We start from the raw sequence: 23,080 nt of genomic DNA, 5'->3' as shown, positions 1-23,080 counted from the left end.
ATTGGGGCTCCTTTCTCTCTGATGCCTCTACTTTGTGTTGAGTTGACACAGAAAAGCAGCCAGTACGTAGAGGCCCAGTTCTGAAGCTCTACTTAATCATTTTCATGATGGTTTCACTGTGGATCTGAGTGTATTTTCGGGGAATATGACTCTGGTTTTGCTTAACATTTTGGTCCTTGTAAAAGGTAAGAGATTGTTTGTAGTTGTTTGTTGGTTTGTTGAACTCACTGTTTAGCCAAAGCTAGCCTTTGACTCATAATGATCCTCCTGCCTCAGCTTCCCAAGGGCTGCGATTATTACATCATATCTAATCATAGTATATTTTCAGAATCATCTTGTGTGACTGAGGTTTGTTCCTTTCCTGTTGTATCCATTACGTCCATTCTGTGATGTATTCGCTCTAGGTCAGGATTCTCTCTCTGATGCTGTGATGAGGGAAAGCTGCTCTGCGTCTGAGCAGCTGTTGTTGGGGTGTTGCTGCCCTCTAGTGACAAGTGCAGGACTTGCTGGGCACCCTGAAACTCAACAAGATAGCTTCCTGGCTCCCACAACTACGTGGCCCACCCCAAACACACACAAAGAATTGTCCTATGCCAGGCCAGACTTACAAATCTTAAGGTACAGAAAGATTGTATTTTAGCAAAAGTTTTAGAGAGTTAATTAAACCAAGAACGGGAATATGAGACAGGCAGCTGCCATCATTACCGGGAATCGTCTACTTTTTAAAATTGTCTCAAAGCATGCTGTGTCTCTCCTGGGCTATTCCCTTTTTTCCTTCCATGTCAGAGTCAGAAGACCCCTCTATCTCCAGAGATGTTGGTGAAACTTTTAAACAAGCATGCTTGGGTGGGAAGAAGGGGAACCAAAATTCAACTCCAGAGCCGGCTTTTCAATGCCATAAAATAGCATAAAATAACACTTCAATATTATCCATACTCAAATGACACCTTCCTTAATCTCTGCAAAACTGGATCCAGTGACCAGAAAACAGGATAGTGGGAGGCAAAGCAAGCCAACAACAAAGAAAGTTCAGAGATAAGAGATTTTGTGGGATTCAAACAGCAGGCTCCAATGGGACAGAGACAGCAAGCTCCAGGAGGGAGCTGGGAGAGAGAGCTGGCTAGGGAGGAGGCAGATGCACTTGATCTGGGCATTTTGCTGCTCTGAGAGTGAAGGTGCCTACAAAGAACTGGTTTATAGTATTTGAAAGATTCTGCACCCATCGGGCTAGCGCGGATCCTCTGCCTCACAGTCTGACACAGCAGACGGAGGGAGAAGGACCCCGTCTACTCTTGTAAGGGATTTATAAAGACAAAACCACAAAGCAGTCACAAGATTACAGTCTCAAAATACAAAATTACGTATCCTGTATCATAATTGGCTGAAGGTTAGCTAAAGCTTAGCTGTTGGTTCCTGATAGGCTATTATTATCTAAGGGGGATAGCAACAGCCCCCCATCACCCGCCAGTTATGTCCTCCAGACATCTGCTGACCCTTTGCTAACCGTGGGGGCTGTTTGAAGTATTACTCAGCTGATAGAGGAAGGTGAGTGGTCAACATTCTCTGTATGACTACGGGTGGGGGAATGGGCTGCAGCCAGCAACTTTGTGTAACTTAGGTTTTTCCATTAGCCAATACTTCCCCTAAAGAGGGGTCCCGCAGCCTTCAGCTTATCCTGGGGGCTGGGGTGTCAGCCTTCAGCTTTTTCTGGAGATGGGGTATAGTTCAAGGTCCCAAAAGGGCCCAGCACAGAAATGGAATCTTTTCCAGCCTTTTGACATCAACTCACTTCAGAGGGTGAAACACTCAAGACTGGGAAATCTCTTAGCTAGGGACTCAGTGTCTCAGTTGGGCACCTGCCAGTGTCTGCGAGAAGAGGCAGCTGTAGGCGCTGCGGCCTGAGCAGCATCTGAGTTCCAGCCTTACATGGTGACAGTCAGTGATGCTTCAAACCACTCTCTTGTGCTCTCTCGCCATAACGAACGCTATGCTCATCACATGGAAGTGAGTGAGAACCACCGTCTTGTGACAGTTCCTGGGGAGAACTGAACAAATAAATATCTGTTCATCCCAGACAGGGCACCCACGCCAGCCTGGAGACGCAATTCCACCCAAGTCTAGCTTCCTAAACCAGTCGGTTTATGGGGGTTACAAGAACATAGGCGAAAGGTTACTAACAGATGCAGAATGCTTCAGAGGCTACACTGCTGAAAAGCCCCACCTAGCACAGGTCAGAGGTCATGAAAGCTGTATCCATGGAGCTGCTCGGCAGCCCCATTGATTGGAGATGCCCACTTCCCCAAAATTGTTATTCCTTATATAGCTTTGTAGAGAGGGGCCTTGTGAATGTTGTTTACTTCTTAGCCTGTAAGCATCCCAGGAGGCGACATGTCAATTCTGTGGAAGTAACCACCCCACAACCGGTAACTGCCCTCCAGCAGAACCTCCTTCCCAAGCTCTCGAGTGAAAGCAAGTCTGTCACCCAGCAACCTCCGGGTTCCTGGGCAGTTTTATACTGAACTCTTTTCTACTGTCTCTCTAGAGCTCATTCTGGTCTGTTTGGAGCAACACACTGAAAGTGACTGTGTGTTCATGCTAAAGGGGAGACAAGGCCTAAGGGGAGAGTCAAGCCGTTTAACTAGCCAAGGCGCCTGCGTTCAGCTTGTTTCTTTGTGTAGACGCTGGGATTTGATGTAGAAAAGGAAGGCTGTGGTGTAGGGGGGCCTCCGTGGTTGTGGAAACAGATTTTGACACTTCTGATGTTGCGAGTGAGATTTGAGAAAAAAAAAACCGTGTGTGTGCATGTATGTGCAGCAGGGTGTTTGTGTGTGTGTGTGTGTGTGCACGTGCGTGTGCGTGTAGAAGTCAGAGGTCGATACCATGTGTCTCCCTCTATCACTCTCCACCTTATTTTCAGAGACAAGGTCTCACAGAACCTTGTCATGTTGCCATTTGGCTAGACTAGCTGACCAGCAGGCTCCTGGGATCCACCTATGTCCACTCACCTCCTTACAGGCATGTACTGCTACACCTGGCCTTTTACATTGCTGCTAGATATTCAAACTCATTCCTCATGCTTGTACAGTGGCATTTGGCTTTTTGAGGCATCTCCCCAGGCCCTGAAACTTTATTCCTAAAAAGCCAGTATTAGGGAGGGAGAGGGATCTCAGAGGTTGGTAGTATATACAGTATATACAGTATTAGGGAGGGAGAGGGATCTCAGAGGTTGGTAGTATATACAGTATATACAGTATTAGGGAGGAGAGAGGGATCTCAGAGGTTGGTAGTATATACAGTATATACAGTATTAGGGAGGGGAGAGGGATCTCAGAGGTTGGTAGTATATACAGTATTAGGGAGGGCAGAGGGATCTCAGAGGTTGGTAGTATATACAGTATATTCAGTATTAGGGAGGGGAGAGGGATCTCAGAGGTTGGTAGTATATACAGTATATACAGTATTAGGGAGGGGAGAGGGATCTCAGAGGTTGGTAGTATATACAGTATATACAGTATTAGGGAGGAGAGAGGGATCTCAGAGGTTGGTAGTATATACAGTATATACAGTATTAGGGAGGGGAGAGGGATCTCAGAGGTTGGTAGTATATACAGTATATTCAGTATTAGGGAGGGGAGAGGGATCTCAGAGGTTGGTAGTATATACAGTATATACAGTATTAGGGAGGAGAGAGGGATCTCAGAGGTTGGTAGTATATACAGTATATACAGTATTAGGGAGGGGAGAGGGATCTCAGAGGTTGGTAGTATATACAGCTGTTGTGGAGGACATAAGCTCTGTTCCCAGCACCTACACTAGGATCTCAACTGCCTCTCAACTCCAGCTGAAGGGAGTTGTCCTCCCTGGGCTTCCCTTATACACAGTCTCAGTCTCTCTCTCTCTCTCTCTCTCTCTCTCTCTCTCTCTCTCTCTCTCTCTCTCTCTCTCACACACACACACACACACACACACACACACAAGCATACTTAAAAATAAAATAAATCTTCTTTTCAAATTCATTATTGATAGGTGGTAGTGGCGCACGCCTTTAATCCCAGCACCTGGGAGGCAGAGTCAGGTGGATCTCTGTGAGTTCAAGGCCTGCTTAGTATACAGAGCAAGTTCCAGGACAGCCAGGGTAAGGGCTACACAGAAAAAGCCTGTCTCAAAAATAATCCATTATTAAAAACATTTGGGCAAGGAGATGGTGGCGCACGCCTTTAATCCCAGCACTCGGGAGGCAGAGGCAGGCGGATCTCTGTGAGTTCGAGACCAGCCTGGTCTACGAAGCTAGTTCCAGGACAGGCTCCAAAGCCACAGAGAAACCCTGTCTCGAAAAACCAAAAAAAAAAAAAAAAATTGGGGGGTGCCAGGAAGTGATGGACCAAGCTTTTAACCCCAGCACTCGGGCGGGAGAGGCAGGTGGATCTCTGTGAGTTCCAGGAAAGGCTCAAAAGCTACACAGAGAAACCCTGTCTCAAACAAACAATAAAAATAAATAAATAAAAATATTTGGGGGAACACAGGAATATGTGGAGGAAGGAAGGGATGGGAGTGATATAAAAACAGTAGTCATGTATGAAGTTATCAAAAATTAAAAAGAACAAAAACCAATACATATAGTTAGATAGTATACTCTTATTATTTATTTATCATATAGATTAATGTTATGTTACATGCAATACACAATATATGTGTATGGTGAATATATAACATGTACATATATTTCTGTATCTGTGCGTAGAGAAGTATGTATAGAGAGCAAGCAAGGAGAAAATCTACATTTATGTTCTAGGACATAGAGAGAATTTACACCCTGCTGTCCCAGTCGGGCCCACAGTGAGTCGCAGTCTGCATGTCAGTTTCCTTGGTGCTGGAGCCAAACACATACAACCTTAGCTGCAATAGTCGCATGACTTTAAACGAGCAAGCTCACTTTCTCACAGTGAACACACTGTAGCAGAATCTACGCTACAAACTTGACATCAACAATGATTTCTGAGCATCCGGATGACAAACAAAACTTGAGTGATTTCTTTGCAGACCCTCCCTGTGAGTCTATCGAATCATGTAACAAAGGAATAAGAGGGTGGAAGGTGAGGCCAGGCACAGCTGTGCTCACCCTCAGTCCCAATCCCACCACCACTGAGACATCCTACAGCCCATCCTTACCCCAGCATATAAAGTAGACCTCCCTTTTCCTTTTGAGTGATTCGTTTTTACAAAGTTCTTGTGCCAGCAAGATGATATAGTTGATGCGTTTTTCTCAACTAATACAATTACATTTTCTTTCTGTCTCAAAACAGACTTTGTTTGAACAATTTCTTTTTAGGTATCAAAACCCATGTGCTAGGCAAGCACTGTATTACTGAGCCACACCCAACCTTCTTCCCAGTGTTAATCAATAAAACTCCAATATACCCCTTGCTATTACTGTACCTGTGAAGTTAATATTGAATGTCAAATTGTCAGGATCTGGAATAACTATGAATTTCTGCGAGAGAGTTTCTAAACTTGGTTCACTGTGGTTGGAAGACCTACTCTGAACATGGATGGTTTCGTTCTATGGACTGAGGCCTTGGGCTGAGTGAAAATAAGAACATGAGCCAAGGAGCAGAATGCCTCTCTCTCTCTCTCTCCTCTCTCTCTCTCTCTCTCTCTCTCTCTCTCTCTCTCTCTCTCTCTCCACAATGTGACCAGCTACCCTATGCTCCTATTGTGATGACTGTCTTTCATCTAGCATGGGCTATACTGTCAAACTGCCAGGCAAAAATCACCCCTTCCTGGCACAAGTGGCACGGAAGCAGGCATGCTGGGATATGACCTTGGCAATGGCTGGAAGAGGAAAGTCTTTAGTGTTCTGAAAAGAAAGAGGTGGAGGGCACAGGGATGACAGTGTTATGCCCAGATCACAGGGTCCCCCAAACAACCACAGAGTCCGCACTCATATGCAAAAGCAAAGAGCCTTCATTCCGGCTCCAGCTTGGACCCTCCACCCATCTGACAGCACAGTGAGTCATAAAAAACCCAGTTTGGGTGGGGTTCTTAACATAGCAGAGGTTGAGGTGAGGGGATTCCTAAGGTTCAGGACCCCTGATTGGCTGACATTTGTCTACGGGTGTCTTGGTGAAAGGGGATGGGTGTGTGCTGGGCTAAGGGACAGCTGGTGATGCTGGAATCTACATCTACGATGGTTGAAACATTAGGTATTTCTTTTGGAACATTTGGTATTTTGCCTTTAAAAGATCCATTCCTGGTTGGAGACTGTGTGCTCTCAGTTTGTGATCTTTCCCCAAACCAGGTATTGCTTTAGGGTAAACTGAAACTCGGGTCTATTGTTTGAATGGCTGGGCTGGGCCCTACAACAGCCCACTGACATCCATTGAGAGGGGGAATGAGAAAAGGGATGTAACAGCACACGGAGAAGGATCTGTCTTAAATAAACACAAACACACACACACACACCTGAGAGAAATGGGAAAGCTCCATGAGGAAGGGAGGAGGGTCTATGTGTCTGGATAGGGGTTTGACCTGGAGAATTAGGGGGTGGATGAAGAAGTCAGATGCAATAGGAGACTGTGGGTGCCCTGAGTGTGAGGGGCCATGACATCCGTGGCACCACTGGGGTAGTGTGGGGGACCTAGAAGTCTTCCAGTCAGCAATTTGTGCATCCTGTGACCAGTGGTACAGAGTTAAATCCCCTCTCTTTACACATCAGAGGACAGGTCAGAGAACAGGCCTCTACTAGCCATGTTTCAGACAGTGGGCAGAAACAAACTCTTCCTCATTCCCGAAAGGATGCTCCACCTCCCACGAGAGGGAAGAAAAGAGAGGGGGAAAGACAGAAGCTAAAATTAAAAGGCCTCTAAGAGAAACTATATTAGTCATAGGTGCTAAGGTGACCATGTGTCAAACGTGAAATTCTACGTAATTTGAAAAAGGAAATGTCTCCTTTATTGGGATCCCAGAAAGTTCAGTTAAAACAAAATTAAACAAATGGTAAAAAGCAAAACCCGGGGCGCTGTTTACTGAGGGGATGCCCATCAAGAAAGTCGGCCTATTAATCTCAAAGAACTTGAAACCCATATGACAATTAAGTTCAACTGGGGGTAGATGTCAGGTAGAAAGCTGGGAGAGAACCTTGGTTAACTAGCCCTTCCTAAGGAAGGAAAATGTCCTTCAAGATTTTATTCAAAATTTTCTTGGTTTTCTCAGCAGCTTCATCAAGTACACGTGCCTGTTGCCTGTGTGTTGAGTCAAAACAGCAAGAGACAAAGTTAACAGCTCGAACGCGCAGCTGGTGCGGCAGAGACAGTGTCGAGCCATCTTGTAGGTGCTTCTGTATAACCTGGGGCTGACTCATATTCAGAGCCACCTGGTGAGGAGAATTGTCATCTACACCAAATTTTTGTTGGAAGACTTTCTGACACTCTTCCAGATTATTTGGATCTGAGATTTCTAAAACTCCCCATGAATCATTCTTCTTTATGATCCCTTTAATAAATTCCACTTTCTTACTAACAACCTCCTCACAGACTTGGAAAAGGGTTCCAAAGAGACCATCATACCTGATGCTATGGAGGTCTTTTGTCAGTGATTCTCTAAGCTTAGGGAAATCGAGAGAATCAGGACTAAAGTTGGACACTAGGAATATGGGGGGCTCCTCCACCCCCTCCTTCTGGAGGTTTTCCTGGATGTTCTTTTGGATGTTCTCCCGTAGCTGGGGTTCTGGGAGGGCACTAGTGTCGAGGTCCCTGTCCAGCTTTGTCCAGACGACATAGAACCTCCTTCTCATGCTCTGCATGGCTTTGGCCAGCTTCACATGATTCGAACTGAACTGCTCAGAAGCGATGATGATGATCAGGTCATATTTGCTGAAGTCCATCTCCTCCAGGTAGTTCTCCATGCTCTGGGATGTGACCCCTGTGCCAGGCAGGTCCCACAGGTCCACACTGGGAAACTTGGAGGAGGAGTATAGGGCCGGTTTCTGTGTGGTCCTCACCACCCCAGTGGGAGCTGAATCCTTCTCCTCATGTCCAATCTCCCTAAGAGCATTGATGAAGGATGACATGCCATTGCCGGAGTCTCCAGTTACAGCAATTTTCACTGTGGTTCTTGATTCTTCCTCTTTGATATTCTTAACTATAGAGACTACTTCTACCCATTTCCCTGCTTCCACAGCAGTCTGGATATTCTCGACAACTTCCTTAGATAAATTACTTCTGTCTTTGGAAATGACTACAGGATTGGAGAAGCATGTAACTTGTTTATCCTCAGGGAACCCAGCTGCCTTTTCCATGTTGATGAACAATGGAGCAACCTGCAGATATATTAGGAAGGGAGTTAAGGATGGCTGTGAATATGGGGACCCACAGGAAACACTGTTCTTCATCCAGGCTTTCACATCCACAGAGAATCCTATACCACGACCTGCTGACTACAGACAGAGCAGGCTGAGCCCTCTTGTGCACAAGCACATTTCTTGGTGGGCGAGGATAGCTCTGTAGCTGTTACTGCAACACTGAACCCCAAAGCTAAGCACTGGAATGTCAGGCAGTTCTCTTACTGGGTACAGATGTCCATACTCACCCCTTCCCGGTTGCCAGGACTACCAAAGATGTGCGTTCAGAGCAGGGAACAGCCTGTGCCAGCTCCCTGCCTGGAGGACCCACAAGTCTTCATGTCTCTCATCCTACATCCGTGGCTTTTTGTTGCTGTTACACTCAGAAAAGTGCTTTTCCTTTTCCCAGGGGTGGCCAGCGGTAGAGGCATAACCAATGCACTGCTACACACCAGGTCAACAGCAAAGCCTCATGGTCTCCAGATCATCTCATCCGGGGCTGGAGAGACGGCTCAGTGGTTAAGAGCACTGGCTGTTCTCGCAACGGACCTGGGCTTGGTTCCCACACCCATAGGGTGGCTCACAACCACCTGTAACTCCAAGTCCAGGGATTCCACAGCCCACTTCTCGACTCCAAGAGTACCCATATGCACATGTGCTCATACAGACACTCAGGCACACATACACATAAAATTGAATATTTAATAAATATATAAAAATTCCACCAATTTTAATTGAGAATATGGGTTGTCTGTTACCACTGCTGCTATTTTTATTAACAGAGATTGAAATTCTTCTGTGAACAGGCTTTAATGTTTTTATTAGCATATATATTTTGTATCTGGCTTTGTTTCAAGTCAGGGTTTCTCCGTGTAGCCCTAGCTGACCTGGACCAACTTCTGTAGACCATCCTGGCCTCACACTCAGAGATCTTCCTGCCTCTACCTTTCTGCGAGTAAAGGTATGCGCCAAAACACTCAGCATTTTTGGTATAGATTAGTACTACACACTTGGTATTATTATGACATTTCCACACACAAACACCATGTGTTTTATTATATTCTCCCCCACCTGTGAACCTTTCGAACCTTCCTCCTGGTCCCAGGGATGGCTCTCCTTTCCCAGCCTGTTCCACTTCTACTCTCAGAGTTGGTTTTAGCTATCTGTGGGTGTTTTTCTCCTGTGGCCCAGTGAGTTTCCTTTGACTGTTTACAGAGCAGGCGTGAGAACTGGCTTACAGCAGCACACACATCTTCTCAGTGGCTGCAGGCCTGAAGAAAACGTCTCTCCTTCCTTCACCACCCATTTAGTGGGTCCAGATCCTCAGGGAGGATATGGTGAGACAAGATGTCAAAGGGCCCAGCTGTGTGGTCATCTTTTCAAGTACCCACGGCTGCAATAGGTTCAAACGTGCAAGAGACACACTGTGTCCAGAAGTCAGCATTCTACACACACACACACACACGCACAAGCAACCATGCTTCCTATAGGTTTGTTTGTTTGTCTATTTGTTTTGGAAAGAGACAGGGTTTTTCTGTGCATGCAGCTTTGGAGCCTGTCCTGAAACTTGTTCTCTAGACTAGGCTGGCATCAAACTCACAGAGATCCTCCTGCCTCTGCCTCTCGAGTGCTGGGATTAAAGGCGTATGCCACCATCACCCAGCTACTTCCTACAGTGTTTTCATGCTTCTCGTGTCTCCTAAGTATCTTGAGCCATGGGCAAGGGCTGATAGAGAGATACTGATGTCTCACTTTGATGGGGCATCAATCATATTTCTGTTCCTAAGTCCTTATCATGACACTGGAAGTATTTTGTGGGGCAGGATTGGGAAGGATAATCTTTCAACACCAAGGATGGAGGGTGTGGGGGTGGGAGAGACGACTCAGGTTAAGAGCACTTACTGCTCTTCCATAGGACCTGATATGGATTCCCAGCATCCATATCAGGTGAGTCATAACATCCTGTAACTCCAGCTCCAGATATCTGACACCCTCTTTGGGTCTGCTGGGACACTGTACAAATGTGCCCATATTCCACACAGACACATATACACATAATTTAAAACAATAAGAAACTGTGCATGGTGGTACACACTTTTAATCCCAGCACAAGGAGGCAGAGGCAAGAGAATATCTGTGGCTTCCAGGTTAAACAGTGAGGTCTACATAGTGAGACACTTTCTCAAAATAATAATAATGATGATAAGAAGAAGAAGAAGAAGAAGAAGAAGAAGAAGAAGAAGAAGAAGAAGAAGAAGAAGAAGAAGAAGAAGAAGAAGAAGAAGAAGAAATAACTAGTTTATAAAAGATGGAGGATGTGGATGCATACACCCATACACGGCACAGGTAAGCACTAGAGTAGATTGCTGGCCTTCTGGAGTGGATGCTGGGATATATCAGTGTGCGGACAGGACTCCAACCACTTCTCAGTGCCACACCAAATCTCAAGACACTAGACAGCAGCATACACCTTATCCCATGGTTCTTAGCTGAAAGCCCTCGCTGGGTCAGGCGTGTGCAATCCCACAGTTATGAGTGATTGATGTGGCTCTTATCCTTGAAGTTTTATTTTCTTGCTTGTGTGTATGAAACTAAAAGCATTTGAAACTCAACGCCTCATATTTGAAAAATTTCCTGCCGGTCTCATGTATTCCTCTGTCCTTTAATGGTCTCTCTGCCATCCAGTGTAGCCAGAACTACAAAAAGAAACCCTGTCTTGAGAAGGAAGGAAGGAACGAAGGAAGGAACGAAGGAAGAAAGGAAAAAAGGAACGAAGGAAGGAACGAAGGAAGAAAAGGAAAGAAGGAAGAAAGGGAGAGAGGTCCCTGCCAGACTTACTCATGGGTCCTGTGAAAGGACTACAATGATGCCCAGATGTGCACCATAGATATCCAGGGCTCTCCTCTGTGGAAGGTGCTTCTCAGGCACCCTTAAGTCTTTGGTACTAGTTTTTGCTCTGTTTTCCCAGTGGGAGCATCCTCTGCCTCCCTTGCTCATCTTCCAGGAAGGACTGTCCTGCATGCAGCACAGCTCTGCTGGCCACACTATGTCAGCCTGAGAAGCTGGCTGCAATCTCCACATAGGGCAGGCTGACACCTCCTCCTGAGTCCCCAAAGCATCAGGCTTGGTGAATTGTGGACAACTTCCTAGGTCCCTAGTTTTCTGCACATTACTGGAGTAGTTACTTTTCTCACTCCTGTGACACAAAACCAGCAGGCTTCCTGTGAACAGCTGCAGAAATCACTGCTCAGACCCTGACAAGGCATTGCCTAGAGCCAGCCCTTCAGAGCTCAGCCTGGAGTTCAAATGGCCCAGGCTTCCCTATTTGAGGTGCAGTTCAATTTATACCTCTAGCTTCTCTGGTTTGCCTCTGGGCACATGGGGGGGGATGAGGAACAGGCCCTCCTGGCTCACACCCCTGTGGCAACACCTTCCCCACCCTTCTGGGCTGTACCCTCTCTGACCAGGAACCAAAACAAGCCCTTCTCCATTAACCTGCCTTCTGTCAGGAATATTGACACAGCCAAAGACAATAATGAAGGCTGTTTTATCCACATGTGAAAATGCCATAACGCAACCTGCTATTTTGCAGAGCATATTTCTGTTGTTGCATTTATTTATTTCTTGTGCTGAAGGTGTGCCAGACACACACGTAAGTTAGAGGACCCTTGCGGCCGACAGTTCTCTCCTTCTCCCATGGGGGTAATAGAGATCAAGCTCAGGTAGCGATCACTTTTACCCATTCAGCCCCCTCACTCACCCACTATTATAGACTAATTAATAGTATACATCTTAAAATGTAAATCACTGTCTACTACCGGGCGGTGGTGGCGCACGCCTTTAATCCCAGCACTTGGGAGGCAGAGGCAGGCGGATCTCTGTGAGTTCGAGACCAGCCTGGTCTACAAGAGCTAGTTCCAGGACAGGCTCCAAAACCACAGAGAAACCCTGACTCGAAAAACCAAAAAAAAAAAAATCACTGTCTACTAAAGACCGTGCTGGTATAAAACTCACTGTGTAACTTTGAACTGAGTCTTCTGTCCCACTTCCCAGCGCTGTGACCAGGAGTGGGATCCACCTCACCCAGCTAAATAAACAAATACGAAAAATCACAGTATGAAAAGATTGCCCAGACAGGACCGCCTGTAGTTCCTTCTGATTCCAGTGACATTAAGCCTCCCTCAGTGGGGCTTCCAGAACTGTGGGAACCAGCCTATACTACTTATGGTTCTGAGCTGTGAAGAACTTGTGTGAACACAGACCCTATTAGACCTCAACCCCCACTTTGTTTTTCCTGCCTTCACTAGTAGGGAACACAGGGAATTTCTAGGTGTTATGTATTCCAGGAAAGTGTGATCCACCCCAAGGATGTTGGGAACGCTGTTGGACCCAGCATACAAGCTCTGGGAAGGTGGTATGATTTAAAGTACCCAACAATATGGACACTCTAAAGCTCCATGAAGGATGGTGCCTATGGGGTCAGTTTCTTCAAAGCAGATGAAATACTTGATCTGGTTTTTGTTGTTGTTGTTGTTGTTGTTGTTTTACCCTGTTTTGATTTTTTTTTTGATAGTTTGTTTTTGGTTTGCTTGTCCTAAAAGGGTCAGTGAGATCACTTAGCAAGTAAACATACTTCCCACGAAGCCTACAAACAAGCCTTACCCTGAGATCTAGTGTAGAAAAAATCAGCCCCACAAATTGTCCCCTGACCTTCACATGCAAACAGACACAGACACACACAGACGACCACTAAATAATTGATTCTTAAAATATTGAACTGAGCTATACAAAACAAGAGTTTATTTAGAACCTCACTGCTCCAAGTCCCAGTCTCCGTGTGCTCTGAATAAGAACCAATCCTGGCACAACCCCATCTTGCCACGGGGGAGTTCTGATCCAGGACTCAGCCAGAGGCTGAAAGACTGAGTGAAAGCCCACCTGCCTTCTCTAAATTAGGTCCCTTCAGAAGACCCACAAAGCCAGGGATAGGCGGATAAAAAAAAAAAAGGGCTGGTGGGTTGGAAGGACTCGACTCAGCCAAAACACCAGGATCTGTGTGGTCCTGAAGACAGTCAGGGCAGAGCCTGCTGTTTAGGATCCCCGAGAGGATCACCAGACCCAAGCAGCCTGCCCTGAGCAGTTTATAGCCTAAGATGCGCTTAACAGTCTCTCACCTACCTGCTCAGAAGCCTTAGAAAACTGGAATCCAGTCCAGGATGTTCAGGAGGGAGAGAACAGAGGTGAGGAGACCTCTGGGGAAGACCCAGTACAGGAGCTGGAGCAGCTGAAGGGCAGCCTGAGCTCCTGGGTTTCCTTAGACCCTGCAAACTCTGGACCTTGCTCCAATTCCTCGCTTGTAGGCATGAGCCCTGCCTGCCTCCCATGAGGGGAGGGGCCCCCTGCCAGAGCAGCTTTCAGTTTCAATTCCTGGAAATGGCTGGTTTGCAGGACACAGCTACACAGGCTCCAAATCTCCTTCAGAGAGGGAGGAGTTCTGTCAGAAGGCCAGGCTTGGGGGTGGGAAGTCGGCAAGGAACAGAGACATCCAAACTGTAGTAAGAGCTTCCTGATGTGACCCCCATGCCCCATTCCTGGAGCCCCCTCCTGCTCTGCTGATGCAGCCACCTCTTCACACCCAGTGAGAGAGAGCTGCAGACACTTCTCAACACTGCTCACAGCTGCTGTCCCTGCTCACTGCCTGTCTCTCATCTTAGCTCACAAAGGAAGTAGAGTTAAAAGGATCAGGAGTTCAAGGCCATCTATGACTACATTTGTTTGGAAGTCAGCCTGGAATACAAGAGACCCTCTGTAAACACACACACACACACACACACACACACACAAACTCACCTCTACTTGGGGTTGAGGTAGCTGGAGAAATGGCTCAGCAGTAAGAGCACTTATTTATCTCCTAGAGAACCATCTTCTCATCATCTTCACAGCGCCATACCAGGAGCGCACACCTGCCTGTGACTCCACATGGCCTCGGAAGTCACCCAGACACCATGGCATACACAGACACGGACAAATGTGCATAGGGAAAAACCTCTTTAAAAAAAAATTCTCTGTAGGGCATTTGTAACCAGGAGACAGGGCAGGAAAATAATGACAGCAGGGTGACACAGAACTAAATAGAAAGATGACAGTTTGTTCCTCTTCCTTGTCTGAGAAACAGCAGCTCTCAATAGGGAGTTAGGAAATCCTGTGTGGCCAAACAGCTGAGGGACAAGGATAGGAAGGGACAAAGTCAACATAGGCTGATGATGTGCTTTAATATTGGACAACAGTGAAGGGCGGCTGGGAATCCTCCTGGGGAAATGCACCTCTCTTTGCAGGTTGCAGGTGAGGACCTGGGCTGTGGGGTGGAGGTGTTTCATGTACCCCCTGGTCAGAGTGAAATGTCCTCCAAGACCACCACACTTGTCCTCAAGCGGGGGCATTAAGCACTTAACTACTGACCGGATGTAGTGGTACGTGCCTTTAATCCCAGCCCTTGGGAGACAAAGGCAGATGGGTTGTGTTTATTTCAAGGCCAGCCTGGTCTATATAGCCAGTTCCAGGACAGCCAGGGCTACAGTGTGAGACCCTATCTCAGATGACAAACAAAATAGAATGCAATTACCCCAAGCACACTTCTCCTTGCAGATAAGCACTTTGTCCTGCAAAGAGCCCTGGGGAGTTGGGGGTGGGGCCCAGTTGGCAGGTGCTCTCCCTGTCATGCACAAAGCCCAGAGTTCCATCCTTGGTACTGCATAAACCTGGGCATGAGGGGCACAATGGCACACACTTGTAATCCTACACTTGAGAGGTGGAGGCAGGAGGATCAGAAATTCAAAGACATCATTGCCTGTATCCCAGGATGTGTGAGACCCTGCCTCAAAACAGCAGCAGCAGCAGCAGCAGCAGCAGCAGCAGCAGCAGCAGCAGCAGCAGCAGCAGCAGCAGAGGAATAGGAACTTCCGAGTGCTTCCTGCTGAAGAACGTATCAAACACGGCCTAGCTGAGGACACGTGGAAGCAGAGCTGACACCTATTTCCATCCTCTCGTCCTCCACAGTCAATTAGCCAGATGCTGACTATACTGAGTGTTCGGGATCCCAGTGGAGCCAGGAGCCTCTCTCAGGATGGGTTTTTAAGCACAAAAACGGTGTCCTGGTTGACACACTTCAGTTAATAAGAATAGTTAGCCAGGCTGAGCTTTAATCACAGCACTCGAGAGGTATGAAAACAGACATAAAAAAGAAATCCCACACTAGCTCAGAATTGAGTATAATAAAGGGTTCTTTATTTAGGGATAGACTCACAGATCACAGTCCTCTGCTAGAACAGGGAACAACAACCGAATCCAGCAGCCGGAAGAGAGAGAGATAGCGTGTGCTTTACATGGGCATTTATAGTATAAGAAGCCATGCCCAAGTTGGCAGGTAACTTAAAGGCTACTGGCTGAAGAATTTCCTACAGCACCTCCCCCTTTTGTTTAAAAAAGAGAATTCTAAGCCTAATACAAAAATCATATACCATAAGAACAAATATCAAGTATAAAAATTAGAATTACAACCAGCATAAAAAAATATCAAGGAAAAAACATGTGATAAATGTTTCAATAATTATTCTATTCTAAGGAGTCTAAGTCTTGTATTATAAATAACTTGGCCAAGTCATGAGAGGAAAGTAACTACAACTATCTAGTCTTCAACCCCATGGATTCCCAAGATGGGAAATAATATTACTCGAGTCAGCAGGAAGAGCAATCAAACAACTTCCAAAATGTGCGACAAATGACAGAGACAACTGGCTACCTGGGCAATCACCCAAAGTCTCATTTGCAATGTTGGAGCAACCAACTTAGGCTAAGGCCTAGAGTAACTGACAGACCGTTTTAAGAGGCACAAAAATTTTCAAAATCGTCTTACCCTGTCTTGGCAAGCTTTGACAGTTTTTTTTCTTGTATCCTGCTTGTCCTTTCTGGAAATCATGCATTTTGTCAGTGGTCAATGCATGGACAGTTCCTTGCCAAAAGGCCAGTTTTGCCAGGAAGAATACAAGCTCCAAGTGGAGTGTCTTCAGTGCTCAACATTCTCTCAGGAATAGATCGGTGCTGCCAGGAGCGATTGTCTCACATCAACAGAATCTTAAGTTATTGAAATGCCATATTCTACAGCTCTCTGAAGTGGTTGAAGATTACCTATCTATGTGGAATACAATATCTATGTATCTAAAGAACCTGATTAGTCTAACTATAAGTATGACAAACATGGATGACTATAGACCTATAATTCTTAATACCTATATAACTTATTATTCATATTAGAATATTAAACAATCTTTAAAGGTAAAACAAATGAGAACATGATCTCAAAATGTAAACAATGTATAAGTATCTTGATCAGAGGTAGAAATGCATATTACAATATGACAAATGCATCCTAAAATTGTATCAATAAACAAAATGTCTTAAGCAGAGGTAGAAGTTTGCATGCATACACTATGACAAAATAGCTTTGCCTAGGTATACAAATATTGTAGACAAAATAGATACATATTCATTATAATTTAAGTTTTGATCAATATACAAGAATCTATACCAATATAAATTGCCTATAAATGATAGCTCACATGTGTTCACTCTATTACTCATTATTATTAGTGTGAGTGAGCTCACACTAATCTATTATCCCATCCATTTCCCTCTCTTTTTCTTTTTTTTATATTTATTTAGTATGTATACAGTGTTCTGTCTACATGTATGACTGCAGGACAGAAGAAGACGCCAGATCTCATTACAGGTGGTGGTGAGTAACCATGTGGTTGCTGGGACAGGACCTCTAGAAGAGCAGTCAGTGTTCTTAACCTCTGAGCCATCTCTCCAGCCCCTTCCACTTTTTTTCAAAAAGATCCCCAGACCTACATAATTTACACCCCAGGCCCCAACCCTATATCAATTATAATCAAACCTAATTGATGTCCCTAACTCTGAAGACAAACTTTGTTGGGAGAGGAGACATTGTCTTCTAGAATTGTTTCTAGCTGTCATGGGGGCGATGTTCTTTCTATGGGATCCTGTGAAAGTAAAATGATGGTTAAATTTCAAGATTACTGGTTGGTATAATTGCAAATAGTCTCTGAGTATTCAGTAGGGTTTTTCTGAGGATCCTATTTGGAGTTCTGGTACAAAGGTGCACCATTTCAGCTAACCAAGTTGGAACGATTGTGAGCATTTGGGATCCAAAACAGGTCTTATAGCAGCACTATCAGCATCATGACATCATATCAAACAGGTGGAGTCATAGTTGTGGGGGCCCATCTTCTTTTTGGAAACTTCAAAGATTGCTGCAGGAAAATTCACTGTTCAATGTGGAAAACTTAAACATTATTTATACAGACATATGTTCAATAATCTGTATGATAGAGACAAAAATATGTATGAACAAAAGTAATAATTTTTTTCTAAATTCTTTCTTCTTTCTGTCCCATACCAGATGGCTCCTGACATGAGACAGAAACTCTAAATTTTATTTTTGACAGCATGCTTGGATCTAGAAAAGGACAGAGCCATTGTCCAACTCTAAAACCAGCTTTGATTTTTCAAGTGAATCATGACTATTATTATAGTAAGAAGCATATATCTATATATACATATATGTGTATGTATCTAAATATATATATAGGGGATGTTCAGTGATTCTTACCCTCAGATGACCTGTCCTCATAAGTCATAATTCTCTTTCCTTGGTGATCCTGTTTGGATAGTTATCTTTTCCTCTTTAGACATATAGATGTCCAGGGTCTCTTAACTTTTGAAGATGAATATTTTGCTGCAAAGTCAAGAACAGAACACTGCCCAAACCACTATGAGCCTTCCTTACCATGTGTGTGGTTGTCACCTCTGTGGATGAGCCGTCATTTCTATTTCTCAAGAGGTTTCTCTTTTTCAAACCAAGTCTTTATTAATTTTGATGGTATCCATAGCTTTTCTTCTCCTGCAGAAACAAAAGTGAAAACCCTTACCCAAAGTAGCGTATCTCCTGGTTTCCATTGTGAGCTCAACACATCCTTGAAATGCACCAGCTGATTTAATTCAGAAGATTTTTCTATTATCCAATGTCTATCTGCTGCTGTTATTCCTTTCTCATTAGCATTAAGAAAATTCAATGTTAATAAAGCATTATGTGATCTATTTCTGACGATATTTTCCATCCCTTTCTGTTTTTTTAAACATATATTTTATAGTTTGATTTGATCTTTCTATAACTGCCTGATCTGTAGGATTGTTTGGTATACTTATAATATACTTTATATTATAATAAGAAAAACTGCTTCACTTTCTTAGAGACAGATACTGGACCATTATCTGTCTTTATTTGTACAGGTATACCCATGGTGGCCATGACTTCTAATAAATGCATGATTACTGAATCAGCCTTTTCTGAGCTCAAAGCAGTTGCCTATTGAAAACCTGAATAAGTGTCAATGGTGTGGTATACATATTTTAATTTTTCAAAATCTGCAAAGTGGAACACATCCACCTGCCAGAGTTCATTCCTTTGAGTATGCTTTGTGTTACTTCCTGCAGGTAGTGGTGTTTGGTTATAGAAAGCACAGGTAGGACATCTCTTTAAAATCTCCTTAGCTTGTTGCTATGTAATAGAAAAAAATCTTTCTTTAAACCTTTGCTATTGACATGATGTTTATTATGAATTTCTGAGGCCTTCAACACACTTCCAATCAATAATTGATCAATTTCTACATTACCTTGTGCCAGAGGATTTGGCAGACCCATATGGGATCAGGTGTGTGTTATGTATATGGGACAAAGTCTCTTCCTTATTATTTTGTGAACCTGTAGGAATAATGAAGTCAATTCTGTATCATCTAGTATAAATCCAGCAATTTCAATATAAAAGACAATTTTTTCTGCATATTGTGAATCAGTAAGCAAATTGAGAGGTGGTGTAGGAGGGTCTTCTTTCTATGAGTTGCTTTCATTGGTTAAATAAAGAGACTGCCTTGGCCTTTTGATAGGGCAAAACTTAGACAGGCGGAGTAGACAAAACAGAATGCTGGGACAAAGGAGGCAGAGACGGAGAGCAGCATGCCATGAAGCTGCCAAGACAGACATGCTGAATCATTCCTGGTAAGCCACGAGCTCGTGGTGACATAAATATTATTAGAAACGGGTAGAATCAAGATGTGAGAGTTAGCCAATAAGAGGCTAGAACTAATGAGCCAGGAAGTGTTTAAATGAATACAATTTCTATGTTGTTATTTGGGGGGTTTAAGCAAGCCTGGCAGCAGGCCCACTGCTCCTTTTACTACAAGAGATTCTTTAAAATCCCTTAGTACCATGAGGATAGCATATAATTCTGCTTTTTGGGCAGAACTGTAAGGACTTTGTTACACCTTACTTAAATTTTCTAATTTGTAACCTGCCTTTCCTGATTTATTTGCATCAGTATAGCATGTACGGGCTCCAGTTATTGGTGTGTTCCATACAATGTGGGGAAGGATCTAAGTAGTCCTCTTTGTAAGGTTAATTCTATCACTTTGGGGATAATTGCTTTTAATTTCTCCTAAAAAATTAGCACAAGCTCTTTGCCAAGGTTCATTGTCTTTCCATAATATTTAAATTTATCAGTAGTAAAAGGCACTACAATCTCTACTGGGTCTATTCCTGCTAGTTGACAAAGTCTCAGTTTTCCTTTTATGTTTATTTCAGAGACCTTTTCCACACAAGTTTTTAATTTTTTACTTGGTTTATGTGGTAAAAAGATCCATTCTAAGATAATATCTTCCCTCTGCTTAAAATTCCTATAGGGGAAATTCTGAAAGACAATATGACTAAAATGCAATTAAGATTTGGATTCATCCTATCCACATGTGCCTCCTGTAATTTTTCTTAAATGACAATCAATTCCTTTTCAGCTCCAGCTGCAAATTCCCTGGGACTATTTAAGTCTTTGTCACCATCTAAGGTTGTGTTTAAATTAACTATTAGATCAGATGTTATTCCAACAGCAGGTCATAGACTGGAAATGTCTCCTAACAACCTTTGAAAGTCATAAGAGTCCTCAACCGGGCTCTCCTAATTTGTGCCTTTTGTGTTCTAATTTTCTGTAAACCTATTTTATAACCTAGGTAATTGACACAATCTCCTCTCTGTATTTTTTCAGGAGCAATTTGTAATTCCCATTTTGGCAAATCTTTCTTTACTTCACCAAACATGCTTTCTAAAGTTTGAGTCAGATAGCAAAATGTCATTCATGTAATGGTAAATTATAGATTTAGGAAATTGTTTACATCCAAGGGATGACTTACAAAGAATTGGCATAGGGTGGGGCTATTGAGATTTCCCTGTGGGAGGATAGCCCACTGGTATCTCCTAGTAGGCTGAGAGTCATTATAAGTAGGCATTGTGAAGGCAAATTTTTCTCTGTCCTTTTCTTGTAAAGGTATAGTGAAGAAACAATCTTTTACATCAATAACCATAAGAGGCCATCCTTTTGGTAATAGAGAAGGCAGAGGAATTCCAGACTGTAGAGGGCCCATAGGTTGAATTGCCTTGTTGACAGCTCTTAGATCTGTAACCATTCTCCATTTCCCAGATTTCTTTTTGACAACAAATACAGGAGAATTCCAAGGGCTGGTTGATTCTTCAGTGTGGTGAGCATCTAGTTGCTCCCATACCAGATGTTCTAAAGCCTGAAGATTCTCTTTGTCAAAGGGCACTGTTTAACCCATATTGGTTTCTCAATTAACCATTTTAAAGGGAGATGTGTTGGCACCTCTAAAATTTTGCTAGTTGCTTAGTGTTCTTGTATAGCCTGAATGACTGGTAACCTTTGTGTATTGTACCTTATAATATCCTTCCCAGAAATATGAGTTTCTGGGACTGCAGGAATGTTAATCTGGGCATTCCATTCTTGCAGCAGGTCATGACCCCATAAATTCACTACAATATTAGCCACATATGACCTCAGCCTTCCTTTCTGTCCTTCTGACCCTATGCATTCAACCCACCTCATGCTTTGTCTTACTTGAGATAGGGTTCCAATTCCTAGAAATTGAATATCTGCCTCTTGAAGAGGCCAGTTTGAATGCCAAGATTCTGGAGTAATTGTATTCATGTCCTAGGACACCCACAACCCTTCTCAGGTGTCCTGTTCTACCACAATTAAAATATTTAGGAATCGGACAATGGTGGTGCATTCCTTTAATCCCAGCACTTGGGAAGCAGAGGCAGGCAAATCTCTGTGAGTATGAGCCAGCCTGGTCTACAGAGCTAGTTGCAGGACAAACTACGAAAGCTACAGAGAAACCCTGTCTTGAAAAACAAAAACAAAAAGAATGTAGAAAACATTTGACATTTTGATGTTCCCTCAGACATTTGGAAATTGCTTCTCCTACCCAAGATTCAATATTATAGTCAGATGTCTCAATGTTCATTGTATGCAGGATCCATTAATCCATTGGTGCTGATCTAACCTCTAAAAGCCCAAGTATCTTTTGTATTCTAAGTTGGCATTTTCAAAACCAGAGAGTCAATAAGTACTCATCTAGCATCTGGGTCTGTTAACTCCTATTTGTACAGCCTTAGTTAATCTTTGTAAAAAGTCACTAAAGTGTTCTCTCTGACCCTCTATAACCCTGGTATATGATTCAATTCATTTTCTTGGTTCTTGAATTCTGTCCCAAGCACTTAAGGCTGTTTTGTGGCATAGGGACAAGATTTGTTCATTGTAAAGAGCTTGGGCCTGTGTATCAGCATAAGCGTCCTCACCAAGAATTTGATCTTGGGAAGTCTCAAATCCTTTTGCTTTTCCCCGTTCTTTTAAAATTTTTCCCTCTCCTCACAAATAACATTTCCACAGCAATTGTGGCCCATCATCTAGGACTGCTGAAACTAACTGAAGCCAGTTGTATGGAGTGTCCTTATTGTTAGACGCCTATGTCTTTACCATCTCCCAGGAGCCTCTCTCAGGATGAGTTTTTAAGCACAAAAACTGTATCCTGGGTTGACATACTTCAGTTAATAAGAATATTAAGCCAGGCTGAGCATATGACACACGCCTTTAATCGCAGCATTTGGGAGTCAGAGGCAGGTGGATCTCTGGGTTCAAGACCAGCTGGTCTACAAAGACAGGACAGGACAGGCAGGGCTGTTACACACAGAAAACCTGTCTCAAAAAAGAAAGCATAATTATCTAGAACTGGAACAACAGAAGCCAAACATCAAGATCAATACATTTAGAGAATTTGCCAGAACTATGACTTTGATGAATTAGGTCTTTGTTTATTTTGTCAAATGGTGCTATCTACTTGCTGAGTTTTAGGACCTGAATGGTACTTCCATCATGGAATCAGTTGTGCTAAGCCCTGATGTGCTGTTGCAGCCTCCACCCACATGAAGCACTCTCTCTCTCTGTCTCTGTCTTTGTCTCTCTCTCTCTCTTTCTCTTTCTCTCTCTGTCTCTCTCTCTCTGTGTGTATGTGTGTGTCTATTTCTCTCTCTCTCTCTCTCTCTCTCTCACACACACACACACACACATACACACACACATGTTCAGGTGTGACCTAGTAGGAGATATTTAGGTCATAGTGTTATCGATTTAGGAAGGGACCAATCTATAGGATTCAGTTGTTTCCCTTAAGAATGAGCCTTTGAAGGATAAAGGGAGCCTGGCACCTGGATCTTTTGTGCTCTATTCTCTTCTACATGAACTCCTGCCCTTGTGATGACCTCAAG

At 43.8% G+C, this 23,080-nt stretch overlaps 1 protein-coding gene across 1 annotated transcript; it reads right to left on the bottom strand.

The window, feature by feature from the left end:
- Positions 1 to 4,633: 4,633 nt before the first annotated feature.
- On the bottom strand, positions 4,634 to 13,720 carry LOC130878753 (immunity-related GTPase family M protein 2-like). The gene is made up of 2 exons (XM_057776854.1): positions 13,517 to 13,720; positions 4,634 to 8,317 (listed from the first exon to the last, which is right to left on the bottom strand). Exon 2 carries the CDS (start codon positions 8,294 to 8,296, stop codon positions 7,157 to 7,159), a length of 1,140 nt encoding a protein of 379 aa, XP_057632837.1. The 5' UTR covers positions 8,297 to 8,317; positions 13,517 to 13,720; the 3' UTR covers positions 4,634 to 7,156.
- Positions 13,721 to 23,080: the final 9,360 nt, after the last annotated feature.

The sequence above is a fragment of the Chionomys nivalis genome, chromosome 7 (genome assembly GCF_950005125.1).
Source record: "Chionomys nivalis chromosome 7, mChiNiv1.1, whole genome shotgun sequence".
Taxonomy (NCBI): Eukaryota; Metazoa; Chordata; class Mammalia; order Rodentia; family Cricetidae; genus Chionomys; species Chionomys nivalis.
Note: the sequence above shows the minus strand (reverse complement) of the source record. Positions and strands in the feature narration are given on the sequence as shown.

Excerpts from the sequence above, each read along its gene's own strand:
- LOC130878753 (XM_057776854.1), bottom strand. The coding sequence starts at position 8,296 with ATGGAAAAGGCAGCTGGGTTCCCTGAGGATAAACAAGTTACATGCTTC.